We start from the raw sequence: 21,805 nt of genomic DNA, 5'->3' as shown, positions 1-21,805 counted from the left end.
ATCCACTGCAGGCTGCGGTTCGCTGTCCTGTCTGCCACGCCAGGTACACGTTCCTGATCCAGCTCATGGGAGTAAAACAAGCTAATTTAAACACCATTCTGAGGGAACCAACCCACGGCTGAGGGTGAAATCATGCTGCAGGATCACGGCAGCCTTTTTACGTAGACTTTTTGATAAAACGCTTCTTGGATTTCAGGAAAAAGCAATCTCTGTATCACACGTAAATAGTCAAATTCATGCATCAGGAAAGCTGAAACAGTATTTAACACACTTGGAAATGTGCTGATAAATAGGGACTCTGCATGAAATTTTCAAAGGATGCAGAATTTTTAGTAAGATTTTTATTTAGTAAGAATTTTATTTAATTCTTTGCCATTAACAGCTATGTATCTCAAATATTCAACCAATGACTAGTGAAGGAAGGATTAACTTCTGAGCCCAGAATAGTATCCTTATTTTTGTCAGCTTTTAAGTATCCCAAATATATATATACACCCATACCCCAAGAGCAAGTCTTACTACTGAGCATGCAGTTTAAAAGGAAAGACATTGATAAATAAATTTTCCCCTTCAGAATGGAATATCTACAAATCCTCAAGGGACCTTTGTAATAAACATAGGAATGTGTGGAGAGCCGGGGGGAAGGGAGAAGATAAGGCAGAGCAAGAATAACAGAAAAACGCTTTATGAAAAACCAAAAAAAATGTTGGCACCATCCTTCAGAGCACTCAGGCTGCGTGCTGCATCTGCAGATGCCATTACAGCAGGCGCACAGAAGTCTGATCCCCCCTCTGGACGTCTGCTCTGGAGCTGCCTTCTCAGGAACCCCAGACTTGAGTATTTTATGACAAGGAGAGAAGTATAGCTCTGGTATAATGTGCTCCAGTTCCATAAGTTGGATTATCCTAAATGTACACGGCTTCAGATGAAAAAAATAGTCAGGCGTTAACCCTAAATGAACTAAATTTCCTTTGCACAATTATGATGCTCGTTTTCCTTTCAACTAAATTTTATTTGCTCCAATGTTTAATTTATGTTAGCTTTGTTCTTCCTGGCACTTAGGATAAAATAAAGACAATAGTCTGGGTAGTCATATACATCTCCTATAGAAATTGAGTGTACTTTTGAAATTAAGTCTTGTAGAAATTGTCTTGATTGGCACGAATTCTTCCTTTTTATCACCCACAGTTCATCTCAGCTGATAAAAAATAAAATTAATTTTCTACAGCAAGTTTTGGGGTGCCGGTCAACAACTTTTGCAGACTTCAGCAAAACAGCAATATTTTCTCTAGAAAGTAAGAATTAAAAATAAATAAATAAAAAAATCATATATATGAAACCAACTTTATCTAAAGAGATATTTTACAAGCTATTTTGATTAGCAACTAACAATTTTTAAATAGCATTTTCCAACACAGCTAAAAAAGCTACATATCATAAGTTCGCTCCCTTGATATAGAAAATGAGTATAAAGAAAGCACTGTCTGGTGAAGAAAGTCAGGACATAAACCCAACCTTTACCATTCTAACAGAATTTCTGTTATATGAAAATACTTAAAAGCTAAAATATCACAAGAATCACTACACAATAATACTGTATATTAGAGGTAGATAATGACAAGCGAAAATTAAATGCTTGCAAAAGTTTTACTACAGCATGTTGTCATTTGCTAAATACTGTTGTTTAAAGAACATATTTAAGCGCAAAACTACCCTAACAGATAAATTCAAAAATGCAAAACTGTAGGAAGGAAGCTATGCTCAGCCTGTAATGTAATCAGAGTAGAAATCCAAGGACTTGGCTGATGAGTAATTGTTCTCACAGCATTTCTTTCAGCCTGCTAAAAATATTTACCTTTTGACACCTGAAAACATGAGCACAGGTTAAGAGCAGGAGGTTTGGTGTTCTGAAAACACAAGCAGACCTTATCAGTCAGACCAAACATGCAGTTCTCACCCTGGCTGGTAGCAAGGGGAGGTACAAGATGACAAGCTGACATCCCTCCCAGTTTCCAACAATCAATGGTTTAGGAAACTTGAGGAGTTTATATATAACTCCGGCAATGTATTGAAAAGACACCAACAGACCTCCTTTCTTCCTAGAACACATCTAATTCCCTTTTTCAACCATTTATGCTTATACTCTTTGCAAAAATAGTAGAGCAGTAAGTTATACTGCATAATTTAATCAGGCACTGCTGAGAAAATACTGCATTTTATTTGTTTATTGTAACTCCCAGTTTTGCAACCTAGTTTGTGTTTTGACAGTTAACAGATTGCTCTCTACTTTTTCCACGCCATTTTGCTATCCTGCTATCTTTTACATATTACATTTATATATTAGCATAATAATGTTTTACATTTTGATTTCTACTCCTTTCATAATATACTTTGCCTTCTATTTGCCATGACTACACTTCAACACTGACCTCACATTTCCACAGAATCCACAGTGATGACAAAGACTCTTTTCTGAGTGATAGTAACTAATGTAATACCATGCACATCTACTTGTATGAATAGCAGAGGTTATTTTTCCCTGTATTCATTGCTCTGCATTTACCATCCCTAAATCTCACCTACCATTTTATTGTCCGACTGCATCTACCACAAGACCTTTCTGCAACTCCATAGTCAATTTTTTTTTTCTTAGCAAATTCACTATCCATCCCTCTTCCAGGTCATTTATGAGTTAGGTGTGTCAGAGGTTTCAGTACAGGTGACTAGGGGGAATGACTCTAGTCATTTATTTGCTACAGAACCAAACAATCAGCTAATGATTTCATACCCTACTTTGTGACAAAACATTTATTTATTCCTACTTTTCTTCTTGTTCTTTAGGTAGGCATTGGAAAAGAAAGTTCCCATTGGGTTACCAGCATAGTTTCTTTAAAAAACATAGGTTATGACCATGTCAAAGCCTTTTTGAAAACTGAAGTATAATATGCAGGCTGAATCACCCCTTTCAACAAAGTTATTGAGTCCATCAGAAAAAGTCCAATACATTTTACAGGAAATGATTTCCCTCAACCAAAAAAACTCTATAAAACGTAAAACTTTGCCTCAGGCACACAAAAATAAGATTTGTAAAATACAGATTTATTTTCAGAAACTGCCTACTTTTACCGTTTAAGAACAGCAAAAAAAGTCGTGAATTGCACCTGGAACTCTGCTAACAATTATGTACCTCTAAACGTGGGCTTCACTTCCAGCTAGCCAATTTGGAAATGTTTCATTATAGAAAATAATAGGTCTGCATTTCCTGATGGACCATAAAAGCAAAATCTCACCAAAACCACAGTATTCACTCCTCCTGCTGGATAGTGTGCAAGCAAAAAGTATAAAACCAAGATCACAGGCTCACTGAGAGTATGAATTGGTTGCTTCACGGCTGTGTTATACGGATCATGGGAGTCCCAACCACCAACCATTTCTTACCCAAGTGGTTAGCTGGGTAACCTGCACTCACGCGCATGTTGATGTCCTGAGCATCCAAGTCCAAGATTAAACCCACAGATTCACCAAGCCAGTGAATTTAGACTCTAGTACCATGTTCTTCTCCTCTTCAGGAAGGTCAGGACGTACAGGTGGCACAACCACATGAAAAGGCACTTGGCATTTCTAGCGTTAGCAACCATTGCTCCGTCACATGAAGGACAGAGATGAAAACCTGCAGATTTGGTGATGGCAGTGCTAAAAATAGAGTGAGACCAGGCTCCTTTAAAACCAAGAACGGAGCCTCACAAAGCCAATACAAGTCCCAAAATATAAATTCTCATTCTCCTGCCAATGGGAAAAAAAAAAAAAACACCAAACAGTAAATGAGGCAAACTAGAACACACTAACAATCTGCCAAAAAAACCTCCAACAAACTAATCACAACTGTAAAGCCAGAGATTATGTAGTCTGTAACAACAGAAGTGCTGCCTCAAGCAATAGCAGTGAAGAACTGAGGGTTGTGAAATGCAAACTTTCCCCTGCATTGTCAGTGCAGAATACGAGAGGGGCATGTGCCCTATAGAGAAACCTCCCAGTGCAAAACGGTCTGAACTGAACCCCGTGAAGCACACACATACCCACTGTGGACTGTGAATACGGTCAAACAATCAAAGGGAGTAGAGCATCACCAGCCAGCAAGAGGAATATCCTCTGCACTGAACAAAACACCGACACCTTACTTAGTCTGGTTTTTTGCCTCTGGATAGAACATAACATAGACATACTTTGTAAAGAATCTAGGATTTACTATCTCAGAAATCTAGTTATGGTGTGGTCCTAGAAACAATAACACAACTGAGATGAGTGAAAACAAATGGTGAAGAGTACAGAATAAATGGCTAGGTGCAAACACACTCAAACATGCTTTGCCAACACGTAAATTGCAACCTAGAACTGTATGTCAATCTTTTGCTAAGCACGCTTCTCTGTTCTGTGCTTAGCAGGCTTACAACTCCACGACACAACAGAAACAAGCTTTTATTCCAGGCAGACAGTGCAGATGCTCTGTTCTGCCTCATCTCAGTTTTATCCTAAAGAAAAGTATTACCAGAAATGATCAGATGTCTCTAGGGTTGGGATGTATGATAACTACTAACATATGCCAAAACAAGTGAAAATGTTCTCCTGTACTCTGCTGAGTAATGTCACAGAAATATTTAAATAACATAGAAAATGGTGGATGAAAATATCGAGGTCTTTGTTACAATCAGCTATGGTAAACCCTGATTGTAAGAGACAGGAAATATCTTGAATTGCTGAGCTATACAGAGGATAAGAGCCTTTGTTCAGCCATTGGAGCCAGTTATTTAAGACAGCAACAACCTACTCTCCTAACCACTGAGGTCTAGCTACCAAGTTAAAACATTTAGTTTAGTTAACCTAGTTAACACTGAGGTTGACTAAGTTAAACAATGAGAGACACCAGCTGTCTCACTGTTAAGCAATGGTACCCGTTTCATGATTTGATACGAATCTTGTGACCTAAAGCAACGACATTACAACCTTGTCACTTACATAACTGTATTTCAATCGTGGAAGCAAACATGGGCTTAAATCTCAACTTCTACAATCATACTACGCTGTGTACCCCAGATTCCTATCTATATTAAAGATACACATTGTTATTCACAAAACTATTTACCTGCTTTACAGGAAATAACATCTCACCTTAATGATTAATAATGATTCATAATTTACAGCACCAGACTCAAACACAACTACTGTCCAGTAAGTGTCATTATAGAATGAAAGTACAACCTCAAAACCTAAACACAATATATTTTACATATACATTTGCATATATGGTATGTAGGAAACACGGCCACTGTCAACCATGGTGTATATAAATGGGTCTCAAAAGAATAGGCAGTAATTACTCTTTATACTCACAGAGCTGTACTAACAATTAATCTTCACGGTACCTTTAGCCACTTTTATAATGATAATCTGTTTCAATTAGAAACAGTGAAACAAGTATGGCACGGTTGATTTAATCCTACACTATTGTTTCAATAGAGCTATTCTTGACTGGATGCGAACAAGATTAGCATCATACCCAGAGAGATTAATGCTTTCATACAATTCCCAGATGGGCTGGCAAGGGTGGTAATTTGCTCATGGCCACAGTGAATCAGCTGCCAAGAAACTCTGAGTCCTAATTCATGCACAATTAATTAAGTCACGATAAATAAATGTCCTAACACGTGAAACTAAATGAAGGATGAAGTTTTCAGGTTTGATTAGATTCAAGCAATGTTGAGAAAAGACTAGGTTCTTCCAGTTGAATGCTATATTGATGGACTTAGATCAAAGGCAAATTAAAGACACTTTCAAATTGGTATGTAAGGATTTAGAAACTACTTTGCAGGAGGCTAAGGCAGTTTAAGAGTCAGCGTCTTGTTGTTACATGTCTGCTAGAAGTTGCTAATTCAACAGCAGAGCTGCAAAACAGAAATGTGGGTGCAGCTTACGAACATTAGTGCAATGTCAACCATCCTTTAAACTACCAATGAAGATGGTATGAATTAATTTGCTATTGATTTAGGGGGGCCGCAAATACTCCATGTCACTACCTGAGCTGTGGGTAATAATCGACTATTGCTGCCAGCAGCAAGTATCAGTCATAATCTGTATTTTCTAACCTCAGTCAAAATTATATGGGTAACTCCTCTAAGACAAAAGTTTTTCAGGACTAAAATTCACTGATAGGAATAAAATATTTTAGATATAGAATCATAGAATAGTTTGGGTTGGAAGGGACCTCTAAAGGTCATCTAGTCCAACCCCCCTGCCATGGGCAGGGACAGCTTCAACTAGATCAGGTTGCTCAGAGCCCCGTCCAGCCTGACCTTGAATGTTTCCAGGGAGGGGGCATCCACCACCTCTCTGGGCAACCTGTGCCAGTGCTTCACCACCCTCAGCGTAAAAAATTTCTTCCTTCCATCTAGTCTAAATCTACCCCCCTTTAGTTTAAAGCCATTCCCTTGTCCTGTCGCAACAGGCCCTGCTAAAAAGTTTGCTGCCATCTTTTTTATAAGCCCCCTTGAAGTACTGATAGGCTGCAATAAGGTCTCCCCAAAGCCTTCTCTTCTCCAGGCTGAACAACCCCAACTCTCTCAGCCTTTCTTCATAGGAGAGCTGTTCCATCCCCCTGATCATTTTCATGGCCCTCCTCTGGACCTGCTCCAACAGGTCCGTGTCTTTCTTATGCTGAGGGCTCCAGAGCTAGACACAGTACTCAGGTGGGTTTAATACGCATCATTACTGCATGCTAATTTGACAGAGGTAAAAGAAAACCATTGAGAGCACATGAATTTGACTTATTAAAATAAGCTGCTTTTAAACAAAGCAGCATTACTTTCTACAGCTTTCAAAATAGAATTAAAGCAAATACGATCATGTTTAATTTAAAAGCTTCTCAAATGTTTTTTAAATGTAATCAGTCTAGCATTTACAGAGATAAGCAGGAAATTTTTTGTCAGAGTAGAAATCGGGTTACTCCAGCAGTTTAAAAGACACAAATAGTTTAAGTTTCCTACTCAAGGACAATCTGGAGTTCAAGGAACTAAGGGGGAAAAACAGAAAAAAAGAAAAACGTAGTAAACAAGCAAGTGGACCAAACAATGCTGTTCTGCAATGAAAGATGTTTGCAAAGATATGAGCTTTCACCTTTGTCCTTCAGCTGAACAGCAAAGGCAACGCATGCACTTGGACTTTCAAAGACAAGTTATTTTAGGGCTCTGAACAAAGCGTGGGGACAGCTTAACTTGCAGGAGTTGATAAACTGAACTGTTCCCAGCAGTCTGCTTCTCCCACAGCCGTACAGGTGTGGGAGCTGCCAACCGGTCAGCACCTGAAGCATCATAATTTAGAAGGCAAAGTCAGATGGCAGCTGATCTTAAAAATGCTGTGCTGTAAACTCCAGTGGCTCAGGGACTGACTGGCCAGCAGTCAGATGATCATGCAGTGCAGACCCCGGAGGGCCAGACCTTCATCACCCACCTCAAGCTAAACTAGCCAGGCATCAGTTCAGATTGCAGGCTGTGCAGCTACTCAATGAGCTGAATTACTCATCATCTAAACGTTCAATATATTTGCAATGAAATCATGAGTATATTTGCAAACTCTTCACCATCATTCACCCCTACACCTACGTATGCGATATACTTTAATACATATTCAATTGTGAATCTTCATACCAGCTGTTCAAAGTTGATGGGACTATTAATGAGAAATCCAACCAGGGTAAGGACAAGGCACATGGGGGAAGGTTTTCAGAGGCCAGCAGGGCAGCAAGACTCTCACTTACTTTAAAAAAAGCAAACCAAAACCAACTCTACCACCACAACTGGGCACTAAACTTGCCGTTGCAATTACCAGCATACACAGACACATACACAGAAAGATAAAGCAGGCTATTCTGCTTTTCACTTCTATGCGCTCTGGACTGTTTTACATTAACTAGCAACTACAGAATTTCTTTCTGTAGTAAAACAACTTAGTTACATGTTTTCCCTTTAGGTATTTCTTAAGTACAAAATAAAAATACATATATCCCTGTATTTCTTAACTCTAACAAAGGTTGGAAACAATATAAACAGGAATATTACATCTCACTAAGAAGTTACTCTGAAACAAACTAAAGTACAAGTATTCCAATACCTTCCAAAATAGCTTATGAGCAAAATTCACTGCATTTTGTGGTTCTAACCTAAATTATAGCTTGACCTAAATTATAGATATTCCAGCCTCTGCAATTTACAGTCCAAAACAAATATGAGATAGTTTTCCCAAGCATTACGGAACTGAACTATTTATACAAAACTTTCAATTATATATGGTTTTATCTCCATGTATACTATACAGAGCATAAAAGACAGACAAATATAAGTTAACTGAAGGAAAAGTATACTGCGGGCCCTCAAATACCTGAAGTCTAGACAGAGCTTCATTACATCTGGACTGTGGTAGCAGAAGGACCTCAAAATAATCTTAAATTCTTCATGTATTTGCCATGTATTACAGGAGTAAATGGATTTATTGCTGAACTTTTTGTGTAGAATACAATTTAGAAGATTACCAGTAATGCTGTTGATAGACTGTCTGTTATCTATAAAAAAAACTCCTCATTTGAAGGGAATTCCAGCAGAACCCATTACTGCTCTGGTTCCAAAAAAGTCAGACAAGATTCATGGTTTCCCCCTGTCTTTGTGAGTGTGGAGACGCACTTCAGCAGAACAGCACCACTCAAGTTACCAGAGTAGTAACCCTGCACCACGCTTTCTTCCTTGCCTACTTCACGCATAAACTAAATCAGGAAAATCTCAGTCATGACAGGATTGATTTTCTCAAGCTATCTTCTGTCAGTCAGAATTCTGCGACATCAACTAAAGCAATCAAGAGCCAGATCCACAAAGAGGACTGGCTATTGCAACAGAAACTTGTGATGCCTGATTTCCAGGCACTTCACAAAGTCCTCAAAAGCAGTTTCCCTATCCAATGTCCACACAGAGAGGCACCCGAGAACGACATTCACAGAGTTCAGGAAGCAGAGGTAGCCTCACAGACAGAAGAAAATGCTCAAAAGGAGCAGGAATCAAATAGTACATATCTCCAAAAGTTAGGAAACTAATGCCAAGCTCCAAGGCAGCATTTATGCAACAGACTACTTCTCAAAATGCTCAGGGATCCATGTCCAGACACCTCCTTTGCCAGTCTATAAAACAAAAATTTAAGCAGTCTTAAAAAAAAAAAAGCTTAAGTCAAACGCTCAGTGACTGGTACGCTTATGGGAGAGAAACTGGGGATTCTGTTCCACTGAGTATTTAAGTATTTTAAATAAAGTGATACAGGATCAACAGAGAAAAGCAAGAGACATTTCTGCGCCAGAAAGCCATACAATCTGCAGTTAGGGAGTCACCTGTCGCTGCCAACTCAGCCTGGAAGGGACAACCAGTCCTCTTCCCCACAAGTTATTCAACTCCCCTTTTCTAAGCACAAGCCATGCTAACACTAGGAGAACACGAGAGCATTCGATGCCCTTTACCATCACAGAGTTACTGGGATGGCAAGAAAACCAGTTCTGTGGATGCAAAGGCACCTGAACCAGCTCTGCACAGACCAGCACCAGCCCAGCCAGGTGCCCTTTCTACATGGCTGCTGATCCTGCCCCGAGTCACCCCAGGAACACAGTTATATGGCACAACACCTTTGGCTCAAAGCTGACCCCACTAGACCTGAGGAAGCTCTGCAAGAAGCCACACTGTTGCCTGCATCAAGTTTTCCACTCTTTGTAGACCTGGGCTAGCCATGCTATTGGTTAGGTGGGGGCAGAGATATTGTATATAAATTAGAAAATCACCTGGCTTATGAAGTTAATTCCCATGCTAACGGGGAATAATAAACTGCCACCCTCAGCCTTCCAAATCCAACAAAAAAATCTATCATCTATCAGCAGTCCTGATTAACGGGGGCGGTCCCAGACGACTGGAGGCTTGCCAATGTGACACCCATCTACAAGAAGGGCCAGAAGGAGGATCCGGGGAACTACAGGCCTGTCAGCCTGACCTCGGTGCCGGGGAAGATTATGGAGCAACAAGGTATCGGTGATTAACTATTAAAATTACATTTTAAGCTGCTTAGTAAATAGATGGTTGTATTTCAGCAAGAAATTCATGTGAACATTCTTTTCTGATATTGTGGCCTATTTTGAAGGTTGAGGAATTGATCTCTGAGAATTTTGGACATTTGTAAAACCCTTTGTCACTTCACAAGCTCACAGAATGCAGAAATTTGGGGCCGAGTTCAGGAGAGAGGTGTGTTCCCATTATCTGTATTTTGTTCAGAAGCATTTTGAAAACTGAAACCCAAAAAGTTTAAAAACTTATTTATCTTTAAGTGTGCTTCCATGAAATTTAGTGTTGTTCATCTTAACCATATATTGCTCTTTGTGTTTCCAGATTGTCAGGTTTCAATACTAAAAAATGAGGTAGATGGAAAAGGTGGAAGAAATTGTTTGTGCAGGTTGGCTCACATAAATGTGCGTTTTGCAATGTCAGTTTTCTCCAGTAGCAGAGGCAGAGCTTTTCATGCAGTTCAGTTCTGTATTTTCTCTCAGTGGATTGGTTTTTGTTTTTGTTTTTTTTCTTGCTTTCCCTTTTTCTCCCTCTCTCTTCTCTATGCTGCTGGTATTTCTCCAGAGTATGATCTCTGACCTTGCATGTCCCCTCTTTGTCCCTTCACCAGAACGTTCTTCTGTTTCTCCTCCTTGTTCTCAGCTATGGCAAGTCTATTCTGTGTTCTATTTATTATTATATTCTATTCTATACTGTGTATATTATTATATTCTATTCTATACTGTGTTCAGTTTTGGGCCCCTCACTACAAGAAGGACGTTGAGGTGTTAGAGCGTGTCCAGAGAAGGGCAACGAAGCTGGTGAAGGGTCTGGAGAACAAGTCTTATGAGGAGCGGCTGAGGGAACTGGGGTTGTTTAGCCTGGAGAAAAGGAGGCTGAGGGGAGACCTCATCGCTCTCTACAACTACCTGAAAGGAGGTTGTAGCGAGGTGGGAGTCGGTCTCTTCTCCCAAGTAACTGGCGATAGGACGAGAGGAAATGGCCTCAAGTTGTGCCAGGGGAGGTTTAGATTGGACGTGAGGAAAAATGTCTTTACTGAAAGAGTGGTTAAACATTGGAACAGGCTGCCCAGGGAAGTGGTTGAGTCACCATTCCTGGAAGTATTTAAGACGGGTAGATGAGGCGCTTAGGGACATGGTTTAGTGGGCATGGTGGTGTTGGGTTGACAGTTGGACTCGATGACCTTAGAGGTCTTTTCCAACCTTAATGATTCTATGATTCTATGAAAATGAAAAGTAACCACACCCGTTGATTTCTTGCCCTATCTCATAAAAATGAGACACAGCTTGTCTCATGGCCAGCTAAGCAGCGTGTCAGTGGAACTGGAAATACTAAAATCAGAAGACAGAGGTAAGAACTGCAGGTGGTGAGGTAGATAAATGCGGCTTCATGGGCTTCAACTCAGTCATCTGACTTGTGCATGCCTGACTGACATTGTCTCTTACATTACAACAGAGTGAATGGATTAGTGAAAGTTTACAGAAATTAGTAATTTTAATCATTTTCATGCAGTACAGTTTCAAATGCTTTCCTGAACTTCAAATAGACTGGCTCAGTCCCCAGAAAATCTGCACAAGTCACTTCTGTCATGCACACGGGTTGACAAGGAGGACAGGATCTTCTGAATGAATTCTCAGTAGCACAAGAGCACAGACCAACACAAGTCAGACACAGCACTAGAAATGAATGACCCAGGAGTCTGAGCCATAAACCAGAGACAGTTCAAAAGAACAGTGGAAAACTGGATGGCAGCCTTGGTTTGTTTGTGTTTGGGAAGCTTTCACCACGTAGCCAACTTTCTATATACTTAGCATCCACCACCTGCTGTAAATTTTGATCCAGAGTAATTTTCTGTAAAATCAGTGCTTCTGGGAAGATCAGCGTGCATGCAAAATGGAAAACCAGGCCTTCCACTTCAAATTAATTTCTGTGGCTACCATCTTCACTATAGCTTGAAAATATAAAATTATAATTTTTATTAACAACAATCATTATTATTCAGAGCAGATAATTATTGTAATAGGAAAAGCAGTACTTAAGATTTTTAAAAAGATATACATAAAATCTCTTTTTGAAAAAAATGTGGTACTTCATTCCTAAGTATTTGTGAGAAATAGTTCTAGTCTTCCACAGAGATATATTTCTTTTGTGGCATTTTTGTTCAGTTATTTATTTTTATGAACATAAAATGTCTAAAACAATTATGACCTGAGTAATTATAGATTTTTGCTCTATAGACATAGGTATGTATCTTAATTAAATTACTTTCTTTTATTAACTTTTATTTACTCTTAATTTTTATTTATTCTGAGACACAGGCCAACCAGAGAGGCAAGAAGGCAAGAAAAACAACTGGCTTTTAAATAATATAAAAAAAAAATCCAAGTTCTAAAGGATCAATACAGCAGCTGGTAAGGAAAGATGCTAATTCCTTTACCCCATTACTTTATGATCACCTCCTCCTTCCTCCAAATGCAAGATATCCAAATATAAGAAAGGGCTCTCTTAACAAAGCTAAAGATGTTACTACAGGAGCCTCTTCTGCATGCACTGCCTCACACAGTCTCTCCTCCATCCCTCCAAAATCTCGACCCAAATCCTTGACACTTTAAAGACCCTGCCTCCTCCTGCTAGTGAGATCAGAGTCAAAGGAGAGACAGTTTCCCAACAGTTCATTGCTTGCTGTAGCACAGAAGTAACTTATCACTACTTGATGGGACAACCTGGTGTGAGCTTTCACCCTCCCCTCACAGGAGCCAGTCTAAACAGAAACAGGTACATCCCCAGCACCTCCATCACACTGCAGAAACCTTCACCCACAAGAAGCTGGGGGCTGTAGGGAGCTCACAAGCCATGTCATTGTACTGTAACCTTACAGGCAGTCAAGGACTCATATTTGCTTTTCTTCTCCTTCACAGATGCCTCTGATAAAGAGGAGGATGCATCCACCTCCTTATCAGAGGCATACGCAACGCAATGGCACCTCTTCCTTCTCCCTCTTCCCCCAGCATCTCATTCCTAGACTGCTGCAGACAAAAGGCAGCACACACCCTGGGGGAGTCACCCCGAGGCGATGCTGCAGCACCTTGCAGCTGAGGTGGCACTAGGGAAGGCAGGCAGAGGAACAACACTGTGCAAGTAGTCACTGACAGGCCCACCAAGGACATAGAAAAGGACCCGAGCAGCTCTTGGCCCACCCTGCTGCCCAACTGGTAAAGGATCAGGAGGCTTTAGACACGTGACAGGGGTAGCACTTTCTGCAGGAGACCTTCTATTTCCCTCCAGAACAGCCAAACTATTAACTAGAGCAGCAGCCAGTGGGGTAGATGCATGAAGGCCTATAAGAAGTCAGCCCAATCCTAGAGAGGTAATTCCATCCTTATCAGTAACTGCTATTCACGCCCATCCGCAGGCACCTAAGCACCCAAGGGAGGGCGGCAGGCAGCATGCTCTACACAGCAAGGTGGCTGCTGGGACCCCTCCTGCTCTCCCCAGTTCTGAATGCCTGTATTAGCCAGTGTTTCCTTATTGTTAGCCCACAGTGCTCATTTTGTTGGCCATGGTGCCTTTCCCCCCCCATTATCTTCCCTATTTCTCCTGTTCTAAAAACTCAAGGCCACCTTTTCTTCTACCCTTGCATCTTATGATCTGTGGGCCATGTTAGCCTTCAGCATATAACATTTTGCTTGTAGCTCCAGGCATACTCCCCAGAGAGATTCCCCCACCCAGCTGGACTCTTAAGCTTTGCTTAAAATGGTATACCTTGTACCTTCCTAATAAGAGCATTAGCTTATGCGAAGCAGTACAGAGCTGGGACATGGAGTCTGGGTAGTCAGGTACTGCTAGGTCATCATGAGGCTGGATGGGCACAGTCCCGTTCTGAAAAGCTGCTTTTAATTTTTGTATGCAGGATAAATGCGTGGAGAGTTTGGCCACTAAGTGCTTTGTGAACAGGAGAGTGGCAGTAGTTACTGGGACTGAAGAAATCTGGTTGTGCAGGCCTTCTGGGGGAACACAGCATGGGCCAAACTGGGAAGGATGTGGTTATTCTCTGAAATACTTTGATCTACCAGAAGTTAAGTACAGCAAAGATGGATGATTTTTTTTTTTCCCCAGGAAGCTCTTGTCTGTCTCACTACAGGGATGGAAAGGAGCAGATATCCTTGGTAAGAGAATATCCTTTCTGTCCTGCAGAGACTGATTATCCAGGCCTGTCCCCTGTGCCTCTGAATCATAGCAAGTTTCTCCCTCCCCATTTACAGTAGCTGCTTACACAGCTCTTATGCTCCCCTGCACACCTCCCCTTCTTTTAACAGCTAAGCAGAAAGCAAGCAAGTCTCCACTCATCTCCACTATGTAGTTTGGGAGAAGAGGGCAGACATAATGCACCTTTCCCTCTGGCAAGCAAATTACTACAGTGATGCAGCAATCAGCTGCATACAATACACAGAAAAGGTCCAAAAAGACAATGGGAGACAAAGCAACCATGTTTGCCCTAAACGGTTGGTGAATCAACAGCAAACAGATAACAAGAGAGAGAAAAAGGCAGCAAGCTTTGTGGTGCAGACACTCCTACCCCCTCCTTTGGAATGGAGTAGAGAACTGAAGAGATGACACAACAGTGGTTTTAGAAATTGTCATATTTAATCATTGCACTGTCACACTGGAAAAGAAAGCATTGACCTTTGACTACATCCCCTATCCCATGTGCTCCTTTCCTGGACCATTCGCTTTTTGTGGTCTTTATCAACAAAGGCATAGATAACATCCTGCAGCCAAGCTGTCATCCTGAACATCACATCCATCTTGCAAGTGGAAAACTAAACTCACATTCCACCTCCACCTGCATGCAATAAGGGCCTGGGCTCCATACAGCCTTATGACCCATGCAGCGCTGTGGACAAACAGCGCCTCTCACAATTGCAGGAAGGCACCTAAACACCACAAAGCCCTCTTCAGAAAGAGGGTGTCAGAATACCCTTCCATTCTTAGGCTAGATTTAGAGAAGACTTAAGTATCATGAGCCTTGCAAAGATGTCCACAAATGTACCTTGGTGGTTCACCAAGGCCTGCAAGACAATCAAGTTGCTGATGCCAGAGCTGCCATGGGCCAATGCGCTGGATGTGAGCTGTTAATGAGATGCTTGATCCCACACAGTTTGACAACTCATGGACAGCAGAGGGAAAACAGTGTGGGCCACCTGTACGCAATGGTATACAATTTTGTCCACTTGTCTACTACTCAAAGGAAGATAATGTGAAGAATGACCTCTGAAATCGTGGTCACCACATCACCCTTTGCAGACTTGTCCTCCCTAATCTGATTTGCTACTGACCAGGTGAAGTTCACGAGGTTCCACAGCGCAACAGCCGCTTCCTTAAAAACATGGAGACGATCTTGGAATTGAACATGACAATGGTAAAGGCAAATACACCTTTCTATGTCTGAAAGCTTTGTACTCACTGCTGGCTTTCCCCAACTCCAAGGATGATGTGTTCCCACCAGTCTGGGCTCAGCTCCCAAGCCCTAACCACCTCCTATCAATGAAGACAAAGCAGTTCCAAACTCAGTAGCTCTGTCCATGTTTTCCTTCTCTATATTAACAGCTTTAGGGAAGCTTGCATGACTCCAGTCATTCACAGGTGTCCTCCTGGAGTAGGCTACAGCCACAGGACTAAGGCCATCATTCCACACCTACAGTGCCTTGGTTTAGCCAGTGACCACACTTAGTATATGAGTGTGGAGAAGAGGGGGTCCGAGACGCAGGTTGCACAGTGAGACTTGGAAACCACCAGGTCTTGCAGCTACACATGAACACTAGACAGGGCACTGCAGAAAGGACAGCAATCTGCAGGGGACCAACAACAGGATACCGTGGTATTTCCCAGAAAGGTCTGCTGTTGAGAAAGATCTGGAAGTCAGCCTTTTGTAGGCCAACTTCAGACCTCACGCACAGTAGGACTGGCCTAAATCTAGTCCAGAGTAAAACCCCTTAGTCTCATGCAGTGGACAGGTAAGAAGTGTGCTAACAACTTCACCTAGTGATCCACTCCTGTAACACCAAATTACTTGCTAGTGTAGACACAGCCTCTGAACATGGACAAAGATGAGGCTCTGGGAATCTCACTCTCAGCACCATCTCAATGTACCCCAGTTAACATAAGGTAAACACCCTTTCTTCATCAGCCATGCATTACTTTGGACCCCCATGCACTCTAAGCATCATTCTTTCAGACCAAGGCAGTACTATTCACATTATCAAGGAGACAAGGAATGCTGTTCAGACAAAGCAGCATTAGATTTTGTAGATGACTGATATGCTTAAAGCCAGTGTAATAGGATTACACATATTTGCCTGTCTGGTTTCACAATCCACACAAGCTAATCACACTTATGAAGAGCCTCAGTAGCAAACACTTTTTAAGTGGCTCTAATTTAGTGTACCCACAGGAATCAGCAAAGATGGTTTATGAATGTGTTGCTGTAAGAACCACTGTTAGAACTAATGATGACCTACATTTCTTTGGAACACCTGAGAGCAAGAGAGTGCAAAAACAAAAACACACTTCCTAAATTTGTATGTACAAAATAACAGATGTGTCCAATTCATATGCTTTTGACCCCTTAACCAAAGCTTTTCTACAAGCGACATGATGATGCTCAAAACAGAATTATTCATGTCCAGCTATTCTGTCTTTCTAGAGACTTACCCAGCACAGAAGTCAGTCGTATTGCTTTGTATTTCCCTTGATCCCTATGAAGAGTCTATAAAAAAATACTTCGGTGTTTGCCAACTTTCATTTAACAAGCAGCAATTTAGCTGTTTCACCACGAAAATCTTTTGTGACCACCACTTTGTTCTGCTAAGCTAGAAAAGTTACATTAGTTTGTCTCAAGTAACATATGATGTACACAGCATGCTACATTTACCACTTTTTACACAAGCCTTCCCTGCCCGTTAGTACCAGCCATACATGGTAAAGAAACAGCAAAAATGTTACAAGCAAAATATGAATTAAAGAGCCCCTTGTGCTTGCTCCATTGACTCAATGTCCACACCTCTGCACGCTTTCTCCAACTTAGGCTCTAAGGCAGCAGCAGGGACAAAAAGTAACTCCAGGCAGATAGAGAATATTGATTGCTTTCCTAATTGAAGCTGAGCTACCAAAAATTTAAGAGCAGAGAGATTTAAGCTTCAAGTTTTAAGTACTAGCGGTTCACATATTACACCAAGCACTGCTCATATGGAATAGGAGGGAGAGGCAGGATGCCTGTCTGTAGAGGTTTCAGTAAAGTCACACCTGTGCTATTTTGCAGAACATCCCAGTAACAACCTTCTACACAAAACAGCACTTATTTCCCCAAAACTTCCAACCTACAAAAGGCGGACAGCTTCCTCCTCCCTGTGTGTATACACATACATACATACATATATGTACTGGTTTAAACTTGCCAGACACCAGGTTTCCAGTTTTTGGAAGTAACTTCATACTGAATTAATTGTAAATTTACATTTAGTGGAAGCAAATTAAGTGATTACATTAAAAATTTTAACTCTCAGAACTTCAGTATTAAGCTTTTGAAGGTACTTCTTAATCCACTTCAAACTGGTTTTCTTAGTCTAATTCTCATACAATTTCTCCCACTGCTGCAGTCAGTTGCGCTGAACTCTCCATAGACACACACACATATTCTGGCACATGGTCACGAACTCAGAAGTGAACGGAAAACTCACTACTGAATCATTTTTCCAGTCTCTCTGAGGTACTTTATTGTTCTCTGCGGGACATTTTCCAGTGTTTTGTATAGTCTGCTTTAAAAACTCACTGGCAAGCCTTTTTGCCTTTGTACTTCTACAGACCTGTAGATCTTACCCAGGTCAGGAAGTCTTAAGGGCTTGTCTGCAGTGGACACATTCCAGAACTGCAGCAGAACAGATTAAGAGATATGAACAAAAAGTTACGACACAGTAATATTCTCTGCCTTGCTGGAATAATGCCTTATGTTGACAACCTATTCCAGGACAGTTAAAGTAGGAATTACTTTGGAATTAGAAGTGACTTGGTTTTGAGGATGACCACGAGGGGGAGTTACACCTATGAAAGTATAGCTGTAATGAACCAGGTATTCTGCTGTGTCCATCCATTTTCCTCACTAAACAAACCCTAGACCTTCAGCCTCCCAATCTGAGCTAGTAGTAACATGAGCGGAGTAACTGTCAAATTGCTTTGATACACAGATACTGTAAGCATCTGCAAATAATTAGATTCCACTGTCAGGCAGCTGTTTAGCTAACATACACAAACCATGAAACTTCACACACAAAGTCATGTGGTTTTACTTTCCTAAAATCACCATTTGTTGTATAAACAAAATTAATCCAAATATAAAGCAAAACTCAAGTAGCCTAAACTCAGTCTGCCAAGCTGAAAGCTCAGAATTAAAAAAAAAAAAAAATGGGGGGATGGACGGAGCAACTGGAAATGATGAATTTTCTACTGCAGAAAATAAGATCCCAGAGGAACTATCATCACTAGCCAGAACACCCATAACAGAGGCCATAAGATTGAGTTAGTCTTTTTTCCTGCTCTAATCAGTTCAGTGTTCTGGTTTATAGAACATCATTACGAAAAGTTGATACACGAGGCAGAACTGTAAGACCACAGATCAGCTGTGATCCAGCTGATTTCCTGGAGGACAACCACCACCTGAGACAGTGGCTCCACATGATCCTCTCCTGGAGGATTAACTATGAAGACACCATCCCAGAAATGCCAATTTAACATCTTTCCAGAAAGCAGAAAAAATGTACAGAAGCCTTTGTGCTCCAGCAGATGGAAAGCACAGTTCTGCTGGCTGTAGAAGAATCCCCACAGCAGAACACAGCTGTAGAGCATTTAGAGTGGGATATAGGAGAGAGTTATCACTGTTTTGGAGAGCGAACTTCACCTTGAGACTTGTCCCCTTGACAATTCTTTGTTCTTTCCGGGACTAAACACTCCAAATAAGTAATGGGAAGAAGTTTCCAGAGGGGATAGGAGCAGAAAACAGGACTTAGCACCAAGGCACTTTCTGACAAAATACTTGGATTTCTTGAAGACGTCTCCACCATGTGCCCTGATTGCATGTTTAAGCAGCTTGCTCAAAGTCAGTTAAGATAAAGTGAGAAAAATATTACAAGGCTCAATCTCAAACCAGCGTTTACATCCTAAGACCATGCCCAGTCTTGAGAACAGGCTGTGGGGAGGGGAGGGGGAAGAGCGCGATGCAATTAGAAAACAAAGCCTTTAAGCATTCCTACTGAGGATCAAAAGAAGGACGTTTTAACCAACATACTATTAAAATTCTTTCTTTGGTATGAACAAAGTTTGGACTACCAATTACAGAAAAATTCAAGCTCTTAAAACAACAGAAGTCTCCTCCACCTCCCAACCCGCTGCCTCTTTATGGCTGCAAAGTGAAATTAAACAATATTCCAGAAGTCAATAGCTCCTCCTCCTCTGCTGAAACACCAAGTCCCCTGAAAAGCAGAACCCTTTGACAATCCTGAGAAGGTTCCCTGTTGCAATCAACCATGGACAAACTATACTGGTGCCATACTGAATACCATGTAGAACCCCATCAAAATGTGTAAGTGACGTTGGTACGCACTGGTCTCCCTCAGGGAAAAGGCCCAGCCATGAACTGCCCTAAGCTTACCATATTAACTCCAGTCTAACCCCAAGCAACAGATTCAACATAAGCTACATACAGAGTGGGGGGAAACTTCCTTACCCTTTCACCAGTAAAGCAGCTGCCTGAAAAATTCAGTTTGACCAAGCAGTCAATCAGCACTGCTGAATCACAAATAAAGGCAGGCAGAGCAGCACACATACACATTAGGTAGCTTAGAAATGTCTGCACAACACGAGAGTACTGAGGTATACCAAATTAGAGGCCAGACAGTGGCAATGACAGGACACTAGGAACAAAACAGGGTAGGGAAACCAAATCCTAATAGACACTGTTGTTCCACATAGCCACCCAGTCAGCTGGCTGAGTACTGATCAACCACTGCAGTAGGTTATAAGGGAGACAGGATGGAAAAAGAGAGAAAACAACACAATTTCTCACTACCATGCAGTTTTTATGAAGTAGCTATAAGAGAACAGGTAAGCCATGAACCCTTTCCAAAAGGAACTCCCTCCATGCAGAAGGCACGCACTAGGCACAAGTTACTGACAGTTCAGAAAAGTCAGTCATGCAAACTAATAAAAATGGCTCTATGGTCTCTCTGCTGTAACAGCAGCATGACTGGAAGGCATGAATACTGACAAAAGCTGGCTCAACAGTTGTAGTTAAGACACACCAAGTAAGAACCAGCAGCATACCTGACGAGATAAAGTGGCAGACACTGTAGAAAGCATTCCTGACAAATGATGACTGCAGAAGGCACTGCACAGAGTTTACAACTGAAGCCTATAGCCTGCCTTCCAATTTAAAAGCCCACAGTTTATCTGAGATCTGCAGCTGAATTCAGTTGCTGGCATAAAGATGTCTTAACATTTGATACCAGAATTTCCCATACGTCTACACTGGGCTGGCAAACACGACGCGAGACCAAAGCCTGTGCCCTTCCAGGCTGGCAGCTAGAGGCCAAACAGGGAATCCTAACTACCCCAAGCAACACTGAAAGTATGTTTTGGCGACTGAACCAAGCTCCTCCTCCAAGCTCAGTAAAGAGAGATTTTAGTAATAGTAGCCATCTTCAATACCACCTATGATATTTTTTTTTTTAAACCAGAAACTTCTTAATTTTCAACTCACTTCTGTTTCACCCTCTGCACAGCACAAGGCAGTAAGCTTTTCAAGACCTGTGTTAAGATGTTCCCCCTCCTCTTACCACTGAAAAGCCATTATTAAAACAGGTTTAAAACTTGTTTTACAAGCCTCTCACCCAGAGAGGCTCTCGCCCTTTATAGCTATTGCTATCGGCAAAGCCTTTCCACAAGGTGGCATATTCTTAAGGGAGCCATACGCTACAGTCAGTTCAGGTAGGAAAGTGTTTGTTTTCAGAAAAAAAATACCAAAACACGAAAGTTGCTCTTTCAGTCAGAAGTTTCAGCGTCCAGTCAGAAGGCAACAAAATGCAAAAGGCACAATGGTGAATAGGGCCAAGAGCAAGTTAAGGTACCTCTCCTCAGTAGACATAGGCTAAGAGAGGAACAAAGAGCAACTTCTAAACAATATTTTTGCACTACCTGACTTCAGGTGGGCCAGGATATCATAAGTTATGCCCCCAGAGAATTTCAAGAATTGCTCTGTGTATCAGTGAGGTGCCTGGGCTGTACGTGATCAGCTCTGCTAAAGAACTCTGAACAGCCACATTGCTGCGCTACACCCATTCCTCTTCCACTCCAATACAGGATCCAAGGCGGGGGGGTGGGGTGTCTATAGCTCCCTTACACAGTGCTTATACAACCAAGCAGCTCTAGCGCACTCCAAAAAGGTTTAAAGAAACATCTAGTCACTAAACATTGTCTGCCTTGTCATTCAGTGCAACAGGTATCACAAACCATTTCTCAATGACTAAAAAGGTTGTTTCATAGTGTTTATATTTACATACTACAGTAGGGGTGGGAGAACTTACCTCCATTTGGAGAGCAGCCGTGTCCTGATCATAGTGTCCCAT

General features: G+C 41.4%; 1 protein-coding gene across 1 annotated transcript in view; it reads right to left on the bottom strand.

Annotated features, from left to right (window-relative positions):
- Nucleotides 1-21,805, bottom strand: part of FZD6 (frizzled class receptor 6) — a 34,875-nt gene that overhangs the window by 12,819 nt on the left and 251 nt on the right. The window contains 1 exon segment of the mRNA XM_009323090.1: nt 21,764-21,805. This exon segment is cut by the window's right edge and continues 43 nt beyond it. Within this exon segment, the coding sequence (XP_009321365.1) occupies nt 21,764-21,805 (42 nt within the window).

This window comes from Pygoscelis adeliae, unplaced genomic scaffold (genome assembly GCF_000699105.1).
Source record: "Pygoscelis adeliae isolate BGI_AS28 unplaced genomic scaffold, ASM69910v1 Scaffold174, whole genome shotgun sequence".
NCBI classification, from domain to species: Eukaryota; Metazoa; Chordata; class Aves; order Sphenisciformes; family Spheniscidae; genus Pygoscelis; species Pygoscelis adeliae.
Note: the sequence above shows the minus strand (reverse complement) of the source record. Positions and strands in the feature narration are given on the sequence as shown.